This window comes from Hippocampus bargibanti, linkage group LG06, assembly GCF_051943395.1.
Source record: "Hippocampus bargibanti isolate YZ-2025 linkage group LG06, ASM5194339v1, whole genome shotgun sequence".
NCBI lineage: Eukaryota > Metazoa > Chordata > Actinopteri > Syngnathiformes > Syngnathidae > Hippocampus > Hippocampus bargibanti.
Window position 1 is genome coordinate 22425985 of NC_142739.1, and position 21265 is coordinate 22447249.

The 21265-nt window shown below is 39.8% G+C and overlaps 2 protein-coding genes across 3 annotated transcripts in view; one reads left to right on the forward strand and one right to left on the reverse strand.

Moving 5' to 3' along the window:
* The first annotated feature begins 49 nt into the window (after positions 1–49).
* On the forward strand, positions 50–21160 carry tex10 (testis expressed 10). Its single transcript, XM_088999607.1, has 16 exons — positions 50–244; positions 431–646; positions 819–1006; positions 1078–1404; positions 3203–3415; positions 4351–4603; positions 4718–4830; positions 6129–6376; positions 6506–6641; positions 8334–8503; positions 10260–10437; positions 14122–14344; positions 17414–17494; positions 19462–19649; positions 19746–19953; positions 20762–21160. Exons 2-16 carry the CDS (start codon positions 455–457, stop codon positions 20876–20878), a joined length of 2835 nt encoding a protein of 944 aa, XP_088855733.1. The 5' UTR covers positions 50–244; positions 431–454; the 3' UTR covers positions 20879–21160.
* Positions 10377–21265, reverse strand: part of invs (inversin) — a 51061-nt gene continuing 40172 nt past the window's right edge. Inside the window, exon 20 of one of the 2 annotated variants that reach the window (XM_088999609.1) lies at positions 10377–10511. Coding sequence is in view for 1 of the 2 variants with exons in the window: in XM_088999614.1 (XP_088855740.1) it covers positions 10489–10511 (23 nt within the window). In the remaining variant the exon portion in view is untranslated. The remainder of the gene's footprint in view (positions 10512–21265) is intronic. The other variant, XM_088999614.1, reaches the window with a different exon arrangement.

Consider the following 21265-nt stretch of genomic DNA (forward strand, 5'->3'; position numbering starts at 1 on the left):
ACCCCACGCTTCGCTGCCGTTGTTCTTTCGAAAAAAAAAGGGGTGGGAGCAGAGGCGACGGCGGCTAGAAAACAAGCGCACATTTTGCTTAATTCATAGACGGATACGAGCCCGAAGCCAAAATATTAACACACATACATAATATATACTGTATTTTCTATAACTCTTCATCACCTTCAGATATCGACTATCCTGCATCGGAGTGTACATTTGCAGCAGACACAGCCACGGTCTTTAGCTTGGGGTATGTTACAAAATGAATGTTGGCAATGATGTCCATGCAATTAGCTCGCTACTGCTTATGCTAGTGGAGAGAAGAGGTCTGCAAACTGAGAATGACGGTCTCATTTTGATAAGGATTTCACAATGTTTCGTATAATGCACTGTACCGTCACATTCATTTATTCACGTCTTTTGTGCATGCCTTTAGATCCAGTAAAACGTTTGATTCAAGATGGCTAAACTGAAATCCAAGAAAAAGAAGAGACAAGATGACTTCCACAAAGTGAAATTAAAAGTGGGAAAGAAGAAGCCAAGAGCAGACAACGCCACCAATACAAACTTTCGCTCAAAGGGAATATATCTGCCCGAACAACTGAAGACAGACACGAGTGGTCCGACCACAAACAGGCATCTTGGCATCAATGTAAATGTGTTTTTACCTCAATGGTTCTAAAAATTTTTGGATCCCTACCCCCACCCACAGTCGCGACTCACGAAGCAATGTTCGATATTATTCTTTTCCATATGCAAACAAACATCAGGGAATCAATCGTTTGTTTGACAGTGTTTTCTGCGCATTTTCTCCCATTTCCCAGGACCTATTGTCTCAGCTCCACCATTACAATGCCAATATCAAGCATGCTGCCTTGTTGGGCTTAAGGGAGCTGTTGTTGGCAAATCCCTCTTTGTTAGAGCAGCATTTGTCACGTCTGCTGTCCGAGGTGGCTGCTGTGTTCACAGACAATGATGCCAATGTTCGGGTGGCAGCCACACGTGTGCTCAGGTTAGAGAAAACGTGAATCCAATACAATTACCCTCGGTCACAACTAATGGCAAGCTTGAACCTTATTACAGATATATTGCCCAGTCTGTGCCCGGAGAGCGCGTGGCTCCATTTTCCTCCCTCGTCAGTGCCCACCTGTCCTGCGCTATGACTCACATTGAGTTGAGCATCCAAGAAAACGCCATGAAAATCTTGGATGTGCTGTTGGAACACTACCCAGGCCTGCTTGCAGCACGGCCTGCCGTGCTCCTCACAAACTTTCTGGAGCTAATCTCTCACAGACAGAGCAATGGAAGAACAAAGAAGGACCAGGAGGGCAAGGGATGCACTTGGACGCTCTCCGTCAACCCTAGCGGGACCGTTACCAGCCAGCAGTGGCGACTTTCAGTGCTCCTGAGGTATGCCTTAGTGAATGATTACACATTCGTCAAAATGAAAAACAACTGGATGAGTAACAAGAAAGCATCTTCTCCGAATCTGAACTCTCTGAAGCCATTGTTTCGTGTCTCGAGTATCCTGGCGTGACGACACGAACAAGGGGCGGGACCTTGTGAAACTTGCCATTTCCGGAGTCATTTTGAAGCAGTTTTGGGACACTTTGAGTCATTTTTATTGGTGATTTGCAGTTGACTAAAAATATCAGCCTGTGTGTTTTAGGTATTTTAGATGCTATAAAACATACATGACATTCTATACAAAATATAGCACTGAAGCAATTTACGAACAAATTCACCTTAAGAACGACCGTTCGGAACGTATCTCGTTCGTAAATTGAGGCGCGTCTGTGCATGTATATCTGGCGGCAAGCAGCTTAATCAGTAATTGATTTGCAAATTTCCTCATTGTGGGACTGTTAAAGGCTTTCTGATGATATCGATGAGGACTTGATGCAGAACATGGCTGGTGATGGGGTAGAGGACAAAATGTAATTATTGTTTAACACAATTGGTTGTTAAGTAAAAAAAAAGAAAGCAAAATACACTTTTGCTGCACTATATTTTTGGCATTATATGGTTTAAGGTCACATCTGCAAGGTCAAATGAATTTGCAGATGTAATAGATGATTAAAGGACAACCGACACCAATTTTTGTTTCCTAACTGACATTAGAAAAACGTTTTAAAGCATCTAAAATACCTAAAACACACAGGCTGATATTTTTAGTCGAATGCAAAACACCAATAAAATGACTTAAAGTGTCCCTAAACTACTTCAAAATGACCTCAGAAAGTTTCAGTTTCAGAAGGTCCCGCCCCCATGTTCGTGATGTAACGCCAGGACGTCTTGCCTTGTTCGAGAATCAAAACAATGGCTTCAGATTTGGACAAGATGCTTTCTTGTTACTCATCCAGTTATGAATATGGTTCAAATAGTTCTGAAGAGGAAAGCATAAATGTTTGCAATTGATTAAAGAAGTCCTTCCGTCTCATTTTGAGGCGTCTGGACTTCAATGTAGCGCCCAGAAAAATGCACAAGATGGCGCCCAAGCTCCATTGGAAATGGGCTGATGTGTCTGCTGGGAATTGGTGTCAACTAGTATCAAATAGTAGTCTTGGTGCAACACACAACGATTCACCGTCGCGTTATTTATGTTTTTTCCTTCTAATTTTGCCATCAACACGGATCAACACGAAGTTTTCAGACCAAACAAAGTACCCAAAAAATGCATTGTGTGTCGCTTTCTTGCTCAGGGGCGTTCCTGGCGTGACGTCACGTCAGGCATCGTGATCAACTCGAAAACAAGACTTCCTGAATATTCAGCGCCAGTCTTAAAACGTAAAATATAGCTATATGCCGTGGAATCTTTGTAAAATATGCTCAGTAGAAGTCATTTGAAATGATTTTACAAATTATGGACACAACTTGTCCGGAGGTGTCGGTTGTCCTTTAAGTTAATGTATTGTTGGTATTGCAATGTGAAACTCGGGTGCTTCTATTGTGGTTATTACATTTTGACAATGCTGTTAATCTTTTTTTTTTAGCATCCCAGAAAACAAACTGAAATCTTATAAAAGATTTGCTGGATGTCAACATGACAACTGTTCAAGCTATTTTTGTTGAATATTGATACATATTTTCGAGAACAAAATATGCTTGAACTCCAATTCCAAGAGTATTTTTAGAATATTGATCTTTGGAATCTCCTCTGTTAACTACCTCGGCAGTTTACCAGGCAAATCTCGTGTGTTTCTTTTAGACTTGGGCGCTATCTACAAGCAGTAGTCGAGGAAAGACCTCTGGAGGAAGGTGTTATGTCGGCTCCATCTGAGGGAATGTTTGGTTCAAGTGATGAGAGCAGGATTACGCCGATGAATGTCATCTGGGAAGATCTCATAGACAGCAAGATCCGTGTTCAAGTGTTTGAGCATTCTGGGAGCAAACCAAGCCCGTATTCCACATTTAAACTCAGGTATGATAGCATTGCTGTGAAAAAGGTTTTCCCCTGATAAACGCTGTAGAAAATATGTCTATGTAGACTCTCAGTCTTATAGGAGTAGTCCAGCGATGAAAAGGTGTCTTCAGCCGTCATTTGAAGGTGTCGGACGTTTCGCACCTCATCCGAAGAGCTTCATCAGCGTACTAAAGTTGTGCTGGTAACTCTGGCCCTATATATATATATATATATATATATATATATATATATATATATATATATATATATATATATATATATATATATATATATATATATCCCTAATGGACAGACCTCTGCTCTGTTAGGTCCCTGCTCTAAGGTTGGAGGAGAAGTGGACTACTTCCTGAAGCTAATCTGATTTTTCCTTTTTTGTCTGTCTTATTACCTCTCATGTTCTATGCCAGGCTCTGATTGCCCCATTAGCTCTGGTATCACCTCATCCGCATAACTACCTAAGAAGTCTGTTGTAAGTGCAGTCTAAATTAAACCTCAAAACCACCATGGCGTTTTAGTGAAGGGTTTTGCTGTTTTAAAACAGGTCAAGAGCTAATGAGGCAATCAGAGCCAGGCATAGTACATTAGAGATAATCAGACAGAACAAAATAAGTCTTCAGATTAGCTTCAGGGAGTAGTCCACTGCTCCCCCAACCTGAGAACAGGGACCTATCAGAGCAGAGGTCTGGCACCGCCACCTATGTCTATTAGGGATATATGTAGGACCAGAGTTACCAGTACAACTTTAGTTCGCTGATGAAGCTCTTCGGATGAGGAGCAAAACGTCCGACACCTTCAAAGAAGTACAGATGACGGCTGAAAAAAACTTTCACCCACTGTCGAAAATGGATCTGTATGGTTCCAGTTACTTCCTCATTAAAATATGTGAAATTTCCCAATATTTGCTTTTCTGAATTTTTTTTTTTTAAATATAGACCACATTCGGATCATCCGGGTGAAACACACGAAGGTTTTGACTCGGTGGAGTCTGTCCAGAGTTTTGCATCGACTCTGGTGCCACTTTTGCTTGAAGTGTGGGTAGAAGCAAACACCAGCGACTCTCCTTGGAACCACTCTGACGGCAGTCACCTGTTGAGCCCAGACGCCATGTCAGTAATGTTCCAGGTTCTGTCTATTTTGCAACTTCTTCGGAAACTGGCACCGCGGAAGGAGCATCAAGATACGCTGGTAAGATCAAGGAAAGCTCCAATACCTTGGAATGATGAAAAGCATGTTAGGATGTGTGTTTTTTTTCCCCTTTGTTGTCAGATTTATTTGATTGATCAATTTTCTTTCTTTTAGGATGCCTGGTTCCGCAAGGAATACTTAGGAGAGTTTAAGCAGCACTTTATGAAAAATTTTCCATACAGCCTTCATGACGCACCTAAATATAAAAAGAAAGTTAATACTAAGAGGTACGTGTTTGATTTAGTTTACTTTTTTTTTCTTCAAATAATAATTCTTTCGAATAACTTAGCGTTATGCAGAAGCTGTTTTCTGGATACAGATGCTTCCCTACTTCCGAACAACGGTACATACAAACATGTTTGTAGTAACATATGTAGTATTCTCTCTCGTTGTACATGTACATATATTTTATTCAATGTTTATTTTTTTAGGACAAACCAATACATGTTACTGATACAAGCCTTAATCATACTTTTGAAATCTTAAACATACATTGCAACCAAAAAAAAACACTGAAGCAACTTACGAACAAATTCACCATGCAAACGGCAGTTCGGAACGTATCTCGTTCGTATGTTGGGGAGCGTCTGTGTTACAAAAAAAAAGTAACAAAGCCTAATTTGAACCACATTATCACATCCTCGCATCAAATAACTCAAATAGATAGAAAGCTAGTTAGTTAGCTAATTGATAACTAGCTATATAGCTAATATATATTATTATTATTATTATTACAGTAAAGTCTCGTTATATCGATATTCAAGGGAGTCCGAAAAAATATCGATATAACCGGGACTATCGATATATCCGACCCTGTTTGCATGTAATTTTCTCCGTGCGTGCATAGAAATAGTATCGATATAACCGGGACTATCGATATATCCGATATCGATATAACGAGACTTTACTGTATTAACATATTCCATACAAAATATAGCACTGAAGCAACTTACGAACGAATTCACTTTACGAACGTCAGTTCAGAACGTATCTTGAATGTAAGTTGGGGAGTGTCTGTATTCCGAAAAAAAGTAACAAAGCCTAATTTGAAACACATTATCACATCTTCGCATCAAATAACTCAAATAGATACGAAGCTAGCTGGCTAGATAATAGGTAGCTAATAGCTAGCTAGCTATAGAGCTAATAGATATTATTATTATTATTATTATAAACATATATTCCATTAAAAAAAAAAATAATCCATCCATCCATTTTCCGTACCGCTTATTCCTCATTAGAGTCGTGGGGGGTGCTGGAGCCTATCTCAGCTGTCTTCGGGCACGAGGCGGGGGACAATAATAATAACAATTTTTCTTTATAAGCGCCTTTCAAAACTCTCAAGGACACTTTACAGTCACAAGCACTGAAGCAACTTACAAACGAATTCACCTTACGATTGACCGTGCGGAATGTATCTTGTTCGTACGTTTGGGGAGTGTCTGTATTCCGAAAAAAAGGAACATAAAGCCTAATTTCAAACACATTATCGCATGTTCGCATCACTTCACGATCTTTCCTGCAGGGTTAAGCAAGCCGCAGCTCTCCCCGATGCTCACGTCGATCCGCTGGCGCTGAACATCACACTTTGCCAGGTTATGGTGTCACTGAGCCAGAAGCAGGGAGTCGACCGTGAGGCTGACGGAGACTGGCTGACTCCCCTGAGGACGTTCGTGCAAGAAACGCTCTCCGGCGAAGTGAAGCTCAGCTATCGACAACTGCACATGCTGCTCGGCACCGTGTGGAAGATGGTGCTTACGCAAAAAAGCAAAAGTGAGCCTCGGATGAATTTTTGAGCCTTTCTATCGGGCTTGCCTCGCATACAACTGTGCGCAATAGATAATCCAGCGATTAGATCAAATCAAAATTTGAAAAAATATTCCTCATGTTGATGTGTTACAGCAGTGACTGATGACCTGCTGGCAGCAGTGTACGTGTACTATCAGCAGAAACAGTTGACACTACAGACCAGATCTCTTTTGCTATCTTTCTACAGCAAAATCTACCTGCAGGAGCGGGGCCAGTCACATATCACAAGGTAAGTGCAAAGTCGTGCTCTGCAAATTGGATTCCAAAATTGGTTTGTACGCAAAAAGTCGCGGCTTGGAATTGAAGCGGATGTATGTGGGAAACGAGATGTCAGCCAATCAATTTTGTTTCGGCAATGGATATATAGCTTCATGTTTGCTTTCAAAACGTAACTTGCTGTAGATCTATGCACATTTTCAGCATGACATCCCGGATTCATTGGCGAAAAGGACGCTTTGACCCTCTCCTCTTTCATCTCGAACTGTTTCATACAACAAAGAGTGGAAAGTGGTTAAGATTGAATGACTGTGTCTGTTGTGTTGTCTCACAGTTTTTGTTATTTAGTTTTGTTGTTGTTGTTTTGACTTTAAGATGGCGGCATGAGAGTTGCTGCCTTTCCAACCGCACCAGTATTTTGTTTTTCTACTTTTTCCTTTTCATAACTTTTCTGCTGTAAAATATAAATGTCTCCACTGTGACACTAATTGGATTGGATGTACCTTTATTCGTCTCGCTGTGGAGAAATTTACATTTCACAGCATTAACGTTCTGAAAGGAAGAGGAAAGCAAAGAAAGAAGTAGAAAAACAAAATACAGGAGCTGTTGGAAAGGAAATGTAATCTAATCTAAAATCGATATGACATTATTTGGTCGAAATGCAGACGCTCCCCAATTTACGAACGAGATATGTTCCGAATGGTTGTTTGTAAGGTGAATTTGTTCGTAACTTGCTTCACGTGCTATATTTTGTATGGAATGTCATGTATGTTTACACTAATAGCAATCACACATTTTTTTGGGAGGGTAGTTATGGCAATGAATCATTTCTTTTTTTTTTTTTTTTTTTTTTATACCTTACGCCACAGGTGTTAAAGTCAAGGCCCGCGGGCCAAATACGGCCCGCCACATCATTTTTTTTTTCGGCCCGCTAAAGCAAATCAAACTTGTTCAATTCCATGATGATTGTTAAAATCTGAGCCAAAATTTCACATTTTTGGATGTCAACCACAATAAAAGTCATTATTCTTGACTTCAGATTTGAAAACGAGTTATTCATTAATTTGCTGTGTGCTCTATATGTAATATTTGAAGGGATTTAAATATTCTAATGGGTTCCCCAAATTCATAACGGCCCTCGAGAGGAAACCATAACTACAATGTGGCCCGAAAAAAAAAGACTTTGACACCCCTGCCTTACGCCATTTAATATTCAAAGGATGGCTTTCATTCCCAGGGCAACAGTATCAAAGCAGCTAAAAGGGAGCAACCCCATTGCCCCAAGTACAAAGTCAAAAGCCGTCTGTATTTTCACTCGTGAAGTCAGCACTTCGTCACTAAGCCGCCGAGTTAAATTGCATCAATTTGCTGCTGACACAGGAACAAACACAAACAACCTTCCGGCATTGTCAACAACTAAGCGGGGTTTTTTAACATCTGTTTAAAATTGTATTCACAGTTTAATGAGCTCTTTTATTATTTATCATTTTAATTATGGTTTTTGTGTTTATTGTTCTCTAAATTGTAAAGTGTCCTTGGGTGCTTTGAAAGCCGCTTGTAAATTAAATGTATCATTATGATGATGATTATTATTATTATTATTATTATTAACTGACAGCTAAAATGGTGGATTTTCAATTTCCATGTCATCTAATGTACTAAAGTATAAGAAGTATAAACTGTAGTTGTGTCTCACCCTTTTCAGGAGTAAAGTGCTGAGTCGCTGGCTGGCCTTTCTTCCTGTGCAGTTGTCCCAGCTGGCCCACCGTAACCCGAATTTGTCCGCGCTGCTCATCCAGTCCATCCAGGTTGCTGCTTCCCGAGGCAACAAAGACCTGCTCTTGAGTCTACAGACGCACGCCTGCAAACTTTACGGTACTTGCACAAATACAAATGAATACAAATATATATTGTACGGTAAATAAACAATCTACCAAATTTGACGCAGAAAGTCTTGAGGCGAGATTGTAACCCAGATTGTCACCACTGGCACACTCTTAAAATATTGTCTCCTGCGTTTGCAATTAACTCATTCACTGCAAGATGATGTGCAAAAATGTGTCCACTCCAGTGGACACATTTTTTCATACATAATGTTTCATCTTTTTTCAAACAATGAGTATTTTTTCAAAATGAGTATTTGTAAATAAAAAAAATACCAAATAACCTAAATAAATGCATAAATGCATAAAAAAACACATAAATAAATAAATAAATAAATACAAAGAAAGAAATTGATGAACTCATTCACTGGAATTAATAAGCACATTAACAAATAACTAAATAAATACAAATTAATTCATTCATTCACTGCCAGATACGTGCAAAAATGTGTCCACTCCAGTGCCAGGGTTTTTGTCATTGTCACTTGAATTCCAGGACCCGCAGAATATTGAGTTTTAGGACAACATAAACATTCAATGCAGCATTAGAAAACTTAGACTCTCTTCTTTCATCAGAAATAAGAGTTAATTCCTAAATTATATAGGTCTGGAGTTATGTGAACTTGAAATGAGGGTAGATGTCCAAAATACATATTAGCCATTCGCTGGTGCGAATGGCTGTCGCTGCTCACCCACACAAAAAAATCCTGTGAATGTAAAGTGTCCTTGACAGTTTTGAAAGGCGCTTAGAAATACAATGTATTATTGGATTGGATTTGGATTTGCCTTTATTAGTCTCGCACTGGAGAAATTATTATTATTATTATTATTATTATATCGGGCTTTAACAACAGCTGAAGATGGAACAAAGCGCTAACATGAAAAAAGGGAACTGCTGCTCCCTTGTGGAAAGGAAAAAACATTGCCAGAGGTCTGACTAACGCTTCATCGGCACCCCCCAACCAGAAAACAACAAAACCCGGACAAATTCGGGAATGGCGCTCGACGTCATATTTTCAAATCTCGAATAAATTCAAGAATGGCAGTGAATAAGTCAATGCTAATTTTATGACTACACAACCTTTACTGCAATTAAAGCTGCGACTCATATAAAAACTGGTGGGATTTGTGAAGTCCACTAGAGGGGACCGTTAACTAGGAAAAGAGGCCTGCGAGAAGGCCTTGGTGTCACCAACTTGAAATGTGATTGGTTAAAGTCAATTCAGGAATGGCGCTCTACATGATATTTTCAAATCCCGAATGAATTCCGTGAATGAGTTAAAAATTCAAACCAAACTCCTGACTGGTTACACAAGAATCTTGACTGTTGTCAGAGACACCGTGACGCTGTCGCTCCCGGGTAGAAAAAAGAAACAAAACAGTGCAGCAAGCGCTAAAGATCAGAAACGGTCCGATAAGTGTGATTACTGTATGACAAGGAAGCAGTCGGTAGAGGAAGAGAAGTCGAGGAGGGCAATCAAGAATTCTGATAGGCGCATCACAACGCTTCTTTTGTCCGCCGCTTTCTGACATCAGCATGTGCGTCAGCGAAAAAGGCAGACCTCATAAACACGCAAAGACAACACGCCGAGTGTCTAAAGCCTTGGAGACTAAAACTTTTCGCCACCACAAACTCGTTATGGTTTTCCTTGTAGCCATTTTCCTCACAGTGTCACGCATGATGCCGTCAAGTGGAAGCATGACGTCTGCCCTGTGTGTGTCTGTGCGCAAAAAAAAAAAAAAAAAAGATCCGCAGGAAGGTGCTGTGGTTCTTCTGCCGTCAGAGTGGCAGCAACGAATGGTGCAGCTGCTCTACTTCCTTCCCAAGATGTCTCGCTCTCTCCTGGCCAATCTGAGTTTCTGCTGCAGCACCGGACGAATCTCTGCTGGCCTCGCCGCCTCTCTTATTCGTATTATACACATGAGGTGAGCTGGAAATCGTAACGGTGGGTCGCCCGTCACCCAGGTTCACTCGGATCAATTGCGCACTGCTCTAGCACCTTTGTAAATTCAAAGCAAATGCATAAAGCCAGTGTCTGAAACTCATGACAAAAAGTGAGCGGACACCAGGGCAGACAACTCTGAAAAGTTGCCTGCCCTGTCATAAAGTTGCCTGCTAATCGCAAAAAAAAAAAAAACATTGTTGCAAAGTACAGTGATACCTTGGCTTATGAACTCATTTCATTTAATTGGTTCCCGGACAGAGTGTGTAAGGCGAAAAGTGTGTATCCCAAAAATTAATTTCCCATAGAAAACCATTAAAATGAGAATAATCCGTTCCCAGTTCCCCATAAAACATAATTTTCTACTTTCTAATTTTCTAAGCCTTAAAACTACACAAAAGATACCTTATTTTATGTATAATAAATGTGCTATGGTATTATAATTAAACAAATAAACTGTACTGTATAATAAAGTCGTTTTATTTACCTTTGTGATGGTCGATGGCTTGATGGAATGGAGTTATTATTATTATTATTATTAGCTATTGAGCTATCTACCTAGCTCGCTAGCTATCTAACTTCTCCTGTGACTGTGAAGTGACCTTGAGAGCATGGAAAGCCGCTTATAAATGAAATTTATTTTTATTATTATTATTGCATAAACATTCAATGCAGCGTAAGAAACCTTAGTGTCTTTTTTCATCAGAAAAAAGTTAATTCCTAAATTGTATAGGTCTGGAGTTATCTGGTCTTAAAATGGTTGACTGTCCAAAATACAATGCAATACATACATATTGGTTTATATAGCGCTTGAACAACAGCTGAAGGTGGAACAAAGTGCTAACATGGAAAAAAGGGAAATGCTGCCCCCTTGTGGAAAGAAAAAAAAATTGCCAGACGCCATGGCCAGCGCTTTATCAGCACCCAAAAAGACCCCAAAATGACGTCATATTTTCAATTCTCTGCTAAATTCATGAATGGCAGTGAATGAGTTAATTGAACTTCCATCCATCCATTTTCCATACCGCTTATTCCTCATTAGGGCTGCGGAGGTGCTGGAGCCTATCTCAGCTGTCTTCAGGCATGAGGCGGGGGGACACCCTGAACTGGTGGCCATTGAACTTGTTTCTTATTGTTTTTTTCTCTGTACAACTGCGCTGCCTCTCGCAGGTTCTAAATTAGACATCATTGTTGTTTGTTGTTCACCGTGTTGATTGTGTCAAGTCCGCCACAACAGGAGTCGTAAGCAAATGGGCCTTCTTTTTCTTTTGAGTGAGGTTTCCTGAAATTTAGAGGATGGGGGACGGTTTATGGTGACATTCCATTACTACGGCCATGGAGAGAAGTTATAATCGCGATAAATAGTAGTGAAGAGCCATACAGGCCAGATGAGTTGCCAATTGCTCCCTTTAGATGGCAGTAGCGCGCCATCCCACTCCCACAATCCGCAACTGTCTAATTCCTGGTGTCAATGGGTCAGCTTGAACAGATTTGCAGAGATGATGCCCAAATGGAGACACAAAGAACTCATTTTTTGGGAAGCTGGAATGTGGTGACTAGCATCTTACGTACGGGACTGTTGGCCTTTCCACAACAAAATGTTGCGCTTTGTGTCCTTTGGCCTGATATCCCTCCATTTTCGCTTGGGGCCACGGTTTGGTTTCATTAGCATTTTGTTCCAGAAGTTTCAAAATTAGGCAGAATGTGATCAACACATAAATCTGGTCAGTTTAGTTTCCTCCAGTTGTCTTGTTTTGAATTTGTCCTCATTTAGGGTCACGGGAGGGCAGTGACTTGAGGTGTGTGTGAAAAGGAATGGGGGAAAAATACATATAAACCCGGTATGTACCATATTTTCCAATGTATAAGGTGCACCCAAAAGCCTTCATTTTCTTCAAAAGATGACCCTCCGCCTTATACGCCGGTGCCCCTTATATGTGAAGTAATATTTTGCCACAACAGGTCTAGCAACTACTGTCAGCAGCCACTGACTCCATTTTCCCCCTGTAGAGGAAGTAGTGCGTAACGTCAGCCTCTACTGTAGCATAATGTGGTGTGCCTTATATTCTGAAAACTTTTATCTATTTATATATTATATATATGGAAAAGTTTTTTTTCCTTCATTGAATATACGCTTTATAGTCCGGTGCGCCTTAAAAATGGAAAAGTTTGAAAATACACCATTCATTGGGGTTGCACCTTTTACTCCGGTGCACCTTATACACCGGAAAATACTGTAATTACAAGGGGGCAGTAAAAATGAACACACTATCTTTGCTTTGTCATTTTAAGAAATATGATTATTTTTATTGAAGTCCCATCTAAAAACCCACCTATTTAAAATGGCATTTTCTGTGTAGTTCTCTCGCTTGTTTCTATTTATAATTGTATTTTATTCATTACATTCTATTTGTGATTGTATTTTATTTATTATAGTACCTATGCTTGTCTGTGACTGTAAAGTGTCCTTCAGAGCTTTGAAAGGCGCTTATTATTATTATTATTATTATTCCGTTCTTATGCTGGCTGTTGCTCATTATTATTATTATTATTATTATTATTATTATTATTATGAGACTGAGAAGTACCACAATGTCTATGGGGATTGACTTGTGAGATCATGCTCTACAAACGTTAATTCTTTTTTAGAATTGACTAAGAAATTGCTCGATTTTAAGAATTACAATAATGTAATATATACACATATATATATATATATATATTCCGTATTTTCCAGTGTAGAAGGCGATTGAGCCCCAACAAGTCTCGCAGCTACTGTCAACAGCAACCGCCTCCATTTCCCCCTGTAGAAGAAGTAGTGCGTAACCCCAGCCTCTACTGTAGCGCCTTATAATGTGGTGTGACTTATATTTGGAAAACTTTTTATAATTTATGTTATACTTGGATAACTTTTTTCATTCATTGAAGGTGTGCCTTATATATGGAAAAAGTTAGAAAATACACCATTCATTGGGGGTGCGCCTAATACTTCAGTGTGCCTTATACACCGAAAATACAGTCGTTTTTTTAAGAATTAAATTTTACCATTGCAGAAATTAAAGTTCAATAATATTTTTTTATTATTTTTATTTTTTGTTTGTTTTTACTTTATGTTACTTCCGGGTTGAGTGAACGCTGGCGCGTGTGGCTGCCGCTGCTCACCCGCAGAAAAATATCCTGTGACGGTAAAGTGTCCTTGAGAGTTTTGAAAGGCGCTTATAAATGAAACGTACTGTATTATTAATAATGCAGTATTATTAATAATGACCCTTTCATGCCCAAATAATGATAACTTGTAACCCGATAACCTGAAAACATGTTTACTGCAGTAACCGCGTTCCCTGAAAGGTTAAATGCCGTCCAGGCGATGTTTTTATAGCATTTAGAGCACTTAAATTGCGGAAAAGAAGAAAAAGAGGGAAAAAAAAACTTGAAATAGATACATTTATATCTATTGCACCGTTATATATGGAACAAGTTTGAAAATACACCATTCATTCGGGGTGCGCCTTATACTCCGGTGTGCCTTATACACCGGAAAATGTAGTAGTTTTATCAGTTTTTAAAAATTGTTCAGCCTTACTTGCCAGTCACAGTGAAAAATAGGCCAAACAATCGCTCGTGTCACTTGTATCTCAAGGCACTTCTATACTATATATTTTTCCAGGTCATCTCTGAGTGGATGGTCAGTCGGGAGCCAGGAAGTGGCCATACAGGATGTGGACTACATCAGCTTCCTGTTCTCCACCCTGACGGGCTTCTCATGCGAGCAGCTGGCCTCCATGCAGGAGGCCGGCGACACCAGAACGCCGCTCACCTCGCCTCTGTCGCCTCTGAGGCTTCACCGCACCCCTACGGACCACTTCACGCACCACTGGGATGTGGTGGAGGTACGGCGAGCCATACGATTTCCCGCTTATCGTAAATATTACGTGTAAAATTGAACATTGTTTGATTAAATTGAAGAAAAAAAAAAGGTATTGTGGTTTAGATGTCGATTCACCCTTAAAGGACAACCGACACCTTTGGACAAGTGGTGTCCATAATTGGTTAAAATACTTCAAATGACTTCTACTGTAGTAGTATTTTACAAAGATTCCACCGCATATAGCTATATTTTACGTTTTAAGACTCGCGCTGAATATTCAGGAAGTCTTGTTTTCGAGTTGGTGACGATTCATGACGTGACGTCACGTCAGGAACGCCCCTGACCGAGAAAGCGACACACAATGCATTCATGTTGATCCGTGTTAATGGCAAAATTAGAAGGAAAACACATCAATAAGGCAATGGTGAATCGTTGTGTGTTGCACCAAGACTACTATTTGATACTAGTTGACACAAATTCCCTGCAGACAAATCAGCCCATTTCCAACAGAGCTTGTGCGCCATCTTGTGCATTTTCTGGGACGCTACATTCGAGTCCTGACGGCTCGAATTAATACGGGAGGACTTCTTTAATCGATTGCAAACATTTATGCTTCCCTCTTCAGAACTCTTTGAATCATATACATAACTTGATGAGTAACAGAAACCATTTTCTCTGAATCTGAAGCCATTGTTTTGATTCTAGAGCAAGGCAAGACGTCCTGGCGTGACGTCACAAACAAGGGGGCGGGACCTTCTGAAACTTGCCATTTCCGGGGTTATTTTGAAGTAGTTTTGGGAGACTTTAAGTCATTCTTATTGGTGTTTTGCATTTGACTAAAAATATCAGCCTGTGTGTTTTGGATATTTTAGATCCTATAAAACGTTTTTCTGATGTCAGTTAGGAAACAAAGAAATGATGTCGGTTGTCCTTTAAGAGGTGTACATGGAGGCTGAGAGCAAGAAGTTTTATCTGGACGCACAGGTTGGAGATGCGTAGTTATCGGCCACCGTGGATATGTGCTAGCACTAATGAGAGCCGGTGGCGTGATTGGAATGTGACATTTCCCCGCTAAAATTACAGTTAACATAGCCATTGCCTTGGGGCAGGTGCATGCGTGTATATGTGAGCGAGTAGGGGGTGGAATGCCTTCTAATCACTAATTCAGCGCCTCAATTAAGGCCTCAGATCCTCCCTCTCTTATTTGCCTGTCCAAGTCAATCACAGCCAAGTGAAGGTGCAGTTGGGGCGCGGGGGGGTTGGAAGGACAGCACGGAGGGATGGACGGGGATGGCGCGGCTGATGGCGTGGTTTCTAATGTGGTGAAATGAGAAATTGGATTATTGAGTTGGAAGAAAATTAGAAAAAAAAGTTGATAAAAGAGTCATCTGTACTGATTCCCCCCCAAAAATATTTGTTTATTTTCTAAGTAGAAATATCCACCCATTAAAATTGGTGGATTGCAGGAAAAGTTCGCTTCAATCAGTTTAATTGAATCAGAATCAGAAAGCCTTTAATAGTCCCACGTTAGGGAAATTTTCACAATTGTATTCATAATATGCAGATTCATGAAGCCCCAATTTTATAAATAATAGTTTGTTTTATCAAATTTCTCACAAAGGTGAATTCTAGGTATTCGTTAGCAGTAAGAAATCATCACAGAAAGAAATAGTTTTTTTTTTTTTAACTAGATAAACTTCAGTTTTTCAATTTTTGTCAATACATTTTGGGATTTTTATGACATCAAATGTTGAAATCAAATGCAGGTTGATATTATTTGTTTTTGGTTGTTGTTTTGACTTCAAGATGGCGCCGTGAGCACCAGCAGCTCCTGTATTTTGTTTTTCTACTTCTTTCTTTCCTTTCCTCTTCCTTTCATAGGTTTGCTGCTGTGCAATGTAAATGTTTCCACTGCGAGACTAATAAAGGTCAATCCAATCCAATATTGACTAAAATGAGATAAAGGACTGTAGTAATAATAATAATAATAATAATAATAATAATAATACATTTCATTTATCAGCGCCTTTCAAAACTCAAGGTCACTTTACAGACAGGATCAGTCTTTCTGTGGGTGAGCAGCGGCAGCCAAAAGCGCCAGCCAAATGCGCCAGCATTCACTCAACCGGGAAAAACTCGAATAGATCAAGTTAGCTAGCTAGACAGCTAAGAGATCGCAAATTGATAGGTAGCTAGGAAGCCAGCAACGGTGACCCATTTTTTTCCGAGACGACGCGCAAGAGCATGTTAGATAGCTCGCTAATAAATAACTAATAGCTAGCTAGTTAGCTAGTTAGACAGCTAATAGATCGCAAATAGATAGCTAGCTAGGTAGCCAGCAACGGTGACCTGTTTTTTTCCGAGACGACGCGCAAGATCAAGTTAGCTACCAAGCTAATAGATAACTAATACATAGCTAGCTAGCAAGTTAAACAGCTAATAGATCACAAATAGATAGCTAGGAAGCCAGCAACGGTGACCCGTTTTTTTTCCGAGACAGCGCGCAAGATCAAGTTAGCTAGCTCGCTAATAGATAACTAATAGATAGTTAGCTAGCTCGTTAGACATTAAAAAAAGCATGTAACATATTTTTTTTGTATTTCAATAAATACCATAGAAAAAGATTTCATTTGTGGCTCTTGGTCTATCCTTCTATAATTAATCCATTTTTATTAATGACTAATTTTCACAGTGGCCATGTGATAAGAAGTCAAACTTCGAGAATGCAACGCTGTGTTTTGCCGTCTTAACATTTTTGGTAAAAACGATAACCAGTGAGAGCAGTCTGCTCCTTTGTAGGTAAGCAGTCACATGTTTGGAAGTCACGATGAAATGATTTTGAGAAAATCAGTATGTTTGTGTTCTTGTAATTGATTTTTTAAACAAAAAAATATTTTCTTAAAAACAAACAAAAAATGCTACGTCAAAGTGACCCTAAACATTTTGAAATGTGGTGTCGATTTTCCCATATGATGTATTAAATGACTGTAAAAGGTGTGATGGCAGAATTTCAGATTAAAATGTAAAAATAAAAAGGATTGTCCTCAAAATGCATTGACATTGATCTCATTGTTATTCTTTTTTTTTTCAGGAAGTGTGCCAGCGTCTGGAAAGTCTGGGTTCAAACGCCCAATGCTTTGAAATTTTACAAAATGGAATCTTTGAATACATGGTGAGGAACAAAACAAGTCTGTGTTGATTTCACACAATCAAATGTGTTTGCTGAATAAGAAAAATAGCACCCAATAAAGTGCTATTTTTCTTATTCACTCATTCACTGCCAGACAATGTGCAAAAATGTGTCCACTCCAGTGCCAGGGTTTTTGTCATTTTCACTCACATTCCAGGACCCACACAATATTGAGTTTTAGGATGAAATCAACATTCAATGCAGCGTTAGAAACCCAACACTCTCTTCTTTCATGAGAAAAAAAAGAGTTAATGTCTAAGTTATATGGGTGTGGAGTTATCGTGAGAGGGAAAACGCCCCATCGTGGGAGGGAAAAACATTGGCAGAGGTCTGACCAGCGCTTTATCGCCAGCCCCCCCCCCCCCCCTTTCTTTTTGCGGTCTTCAAAAGAGTTCTAAAATATCTCCATAGGATAGAAAATACGGTGTCTCTCTTTTCAACTACAGTGATACCTCGGTTGACGAACCCCTTGGCTTGCGAACTTTTCGGTTTACGAACGTTACATTTATGAAAATTTTACGCAGGCATACGAACTTTACCTTGGCCTCCGAACTTTTTTTTGTACACGGAGCTGCCTCAATGATTGATGTGTTGTTCGCGAACGAGCCCATTCTTCGAACAACAAAATGGCAGCCAACTGTTTTTGTCCTCTATTCCCCGCCCCCGGTCTTCGGTTAAAGCTACGTGATTGGTCAAGAACACAGCAGTGGGTGAGGGGGGTTAAATATTAAAGAGACAGGCCATCAATCAGGCTCCACAAACAACCCGGACAAGCCATCTGTACACTTGATGCAAAAAGCTATTAACCCAGCTAAACAGAACACAATTGATGAGGAACTAGGTAAAATTATCGCAGAGAAAGCACCAACACGGGATCATTCCTCAAGATGGTGAAAGAAGGTTATGTTCCTAATCAAGTGTTTAATGCTGATGAAACCGGCCACTCCATTCCATCAAGCCATCAATGACCATCACAAAGGTAAATAAAATGACTTTATTATACATTACAATTTATTTCTTTTATTATAATACCATAGCACATTTATTAGATTAAATATAGTATATTTTGTGTAGTTTTAAGGCTTAGAAAATAATGTTTTATGGGGACCTGGGAACGGATTATTCTCATTTTAATGGTTTCCTATGAGAAATTAATTTTTGGGATACACACTTTTCGCCTTACACACTCTGTCTGGGAACCAATTAAGTACGTAAGCCAGGGTATCACTGTATGTTTATAACATCTCGGAAACAGTTGTTGCTGATGTCACCTATTATTTGACTGTTTCATATAGATTTTTACATACGGGTAAAAATGACCTATAACATAATTGTGATATTTTTTTCAACATAATATGAGGTTTAAAGGCTTAAAAACACTGACACCTTTGCTATTTGTTAGACCATCTGTGGCATTTCCCATTATATGTTAGCATTGAACGACTAGAGCACAGGTGTCTAAGTCAAGTCCAATTTCTGGTCCGGCACATCATTTTATTCTGTAGGCAAAATAAGCATGTCAAGAGCCACGAAGTTTGCAAAGTCCAAACCAAAATTTTAAATTGTCCCGCGTAAACTACAATAACAGTCATTATTTTTCATTTCAAAGTCAAAGTCAGCTTTATTGTCAAATATGCTAATATGCATGACATACAGCACAGATGAAATTACTGTCCTCTCGGACCCAGCATGCAAGGCACTTATAATTACTTTAACAAACATAAACATGAAAACGGCAATTTGCCGGGAGAGGGGAGCCGCTGCGTGTTCACGTTTCATATTTGAAAACTAGTCATTCGTCAATGTATGTATTGTGTATGACCATCCAGAGATTTTTTTTTAATTAAATCAAAGCAGTTCACACCCATAGATTGCGGTGGCCATGACAAGGTCTTGATCTAGTAGCACCTTACATTGTAAGGTAACCAATTGCATTACATGTATTTCAGACCCAACTGAGAGTGGTGCCCGACAGCATGGCGGCCGGCCTCCTCAAAGCCGTTTCCAGGCTAATGGACCTGTCCCCCCTGCCCATCGAACCCGTGTTACGCTTGCTGTCCCGCTGCTGCCTCAGCCTTCTGACCTTGCTCGTCACTCAGCAACAGGAGCAACAACAGCAACAAGACCAGCACAAATGGTCCTTGCGCCTCATAAACCTCTCATTCAGTCTCAATCTTCACGCGATGGAAACAAAGCACGCCTTTTTACATGTTTGCGTCGGAATCACTCACAGGGAGGCAATTTGGGGCGTTTGCGTGGCGTCGCTGAGCACCGTGCCCCGCCTGCTGAGGATGGTGCTGCAACTGCACGTGGCGGATCTGAACCAGGAGGACCTGCCCCAGCTGGGGCAGATTTTGTATATGCTGATGCAGCACACGCCGCTGCAAAACCAGCTCATTGCCAACGCCAGTCTGCTGCAAGAGCTCATTCAGCATCTTACGGTAAAACACGTCCATCCTTCCACATTGAAGCCTTTTTAACTCGTTCACTGCCAGACATGTGCAAAAATGGGTCCACTTCTGTGCTAGGGTTTTTGTCATTGTCACTCAAATTGCAGGACTTACAGAATATTGAGTTTTCGGACTACATAATAATAATAATAATAATAATAATAATAATAATACATTTCATTTATCAGTGCCTTTCAAAACTGTCAAGGTTACTTTACAGTCACAGGATAAGTTTTTTCTGTGGGTGAGCAGCGGCAGCCACACGCGCCAGCGTTCACTCAACCCGGAAGTAACTCAAATAGATAGTAAGCGTGCTAGCTAGCTAATAGATAGTGAATAGATAGCTAATAGCTAGCGGACAGCTAGCTAATAGTTACCGAACAGCTAGCTAATAGTTAGCGAATAGATAGCTAATAGCTAGCAAACAGCTAGCTAATAGTTACTGAACAGCTAGCTAATAGTTAGGCTTTGATCATTTCCACTTTCACCTAAAACCGCTTCATGTAAAGAGGTTGCCAAAAGTGCTTAAGATTGATACAGACAGTTGTGTCCTTAGTGTTGTGTCACATTTTTTGTTTATTTTGTTTTTGACTTCAAGATGGCGCCGCGTGAACAGCTCCTGTATTTTGTTTTTGCCGCTGCGAAATGTAAATTTCTCCATTGTGAAACGAATAAAGGCTCATCTAATATAATCTAAATTCGTGAATGTCAGTGAATGAGTTAACGGGAGTTTATACGGTAGTTGTGTGTGTTTTATTTTTCATGGCCAAGTTTAACATATACATGCTATGTGTTTCAGAGGTACTCTCGCGGTGTAACAAGAGAGCAATGGCTGACTGACTTGCTTTACAGCTACAGTGTCACCGTGGCCCACGCGACATCAGCTCAACGTGGAAACATTCGAGACGTCTATTGATGTAGTGATAGTACACACACACTATTCCCCAACATGCAGTCACTCAGACGCACATATAAACACAAGACCGCAATAGTGAATCGGCTTTGGACTCACGGCTTAACATGAACACAGTTGGGGTCAATGTGGGCTTTTTTTTTTTTTTTTTTGTAACTGCAGCAATGAATTTGTTTTTTTTTTTCAGTTTCACCATGCTTTCACCTGCCTCGTGATTTGGTGGAAATATTGTGTTTGTTGTGTATGTCATTAGAGGGAAAAAAATAAAAGACTGTATTTACAGCATGATGTGTATTATTCTTCTTATTATGATTATTATTATCATTATTATTATGTGTCCAGTGTTATCTATATTCATTTTAAGATTAAAACAGACGATAAATTGTGACC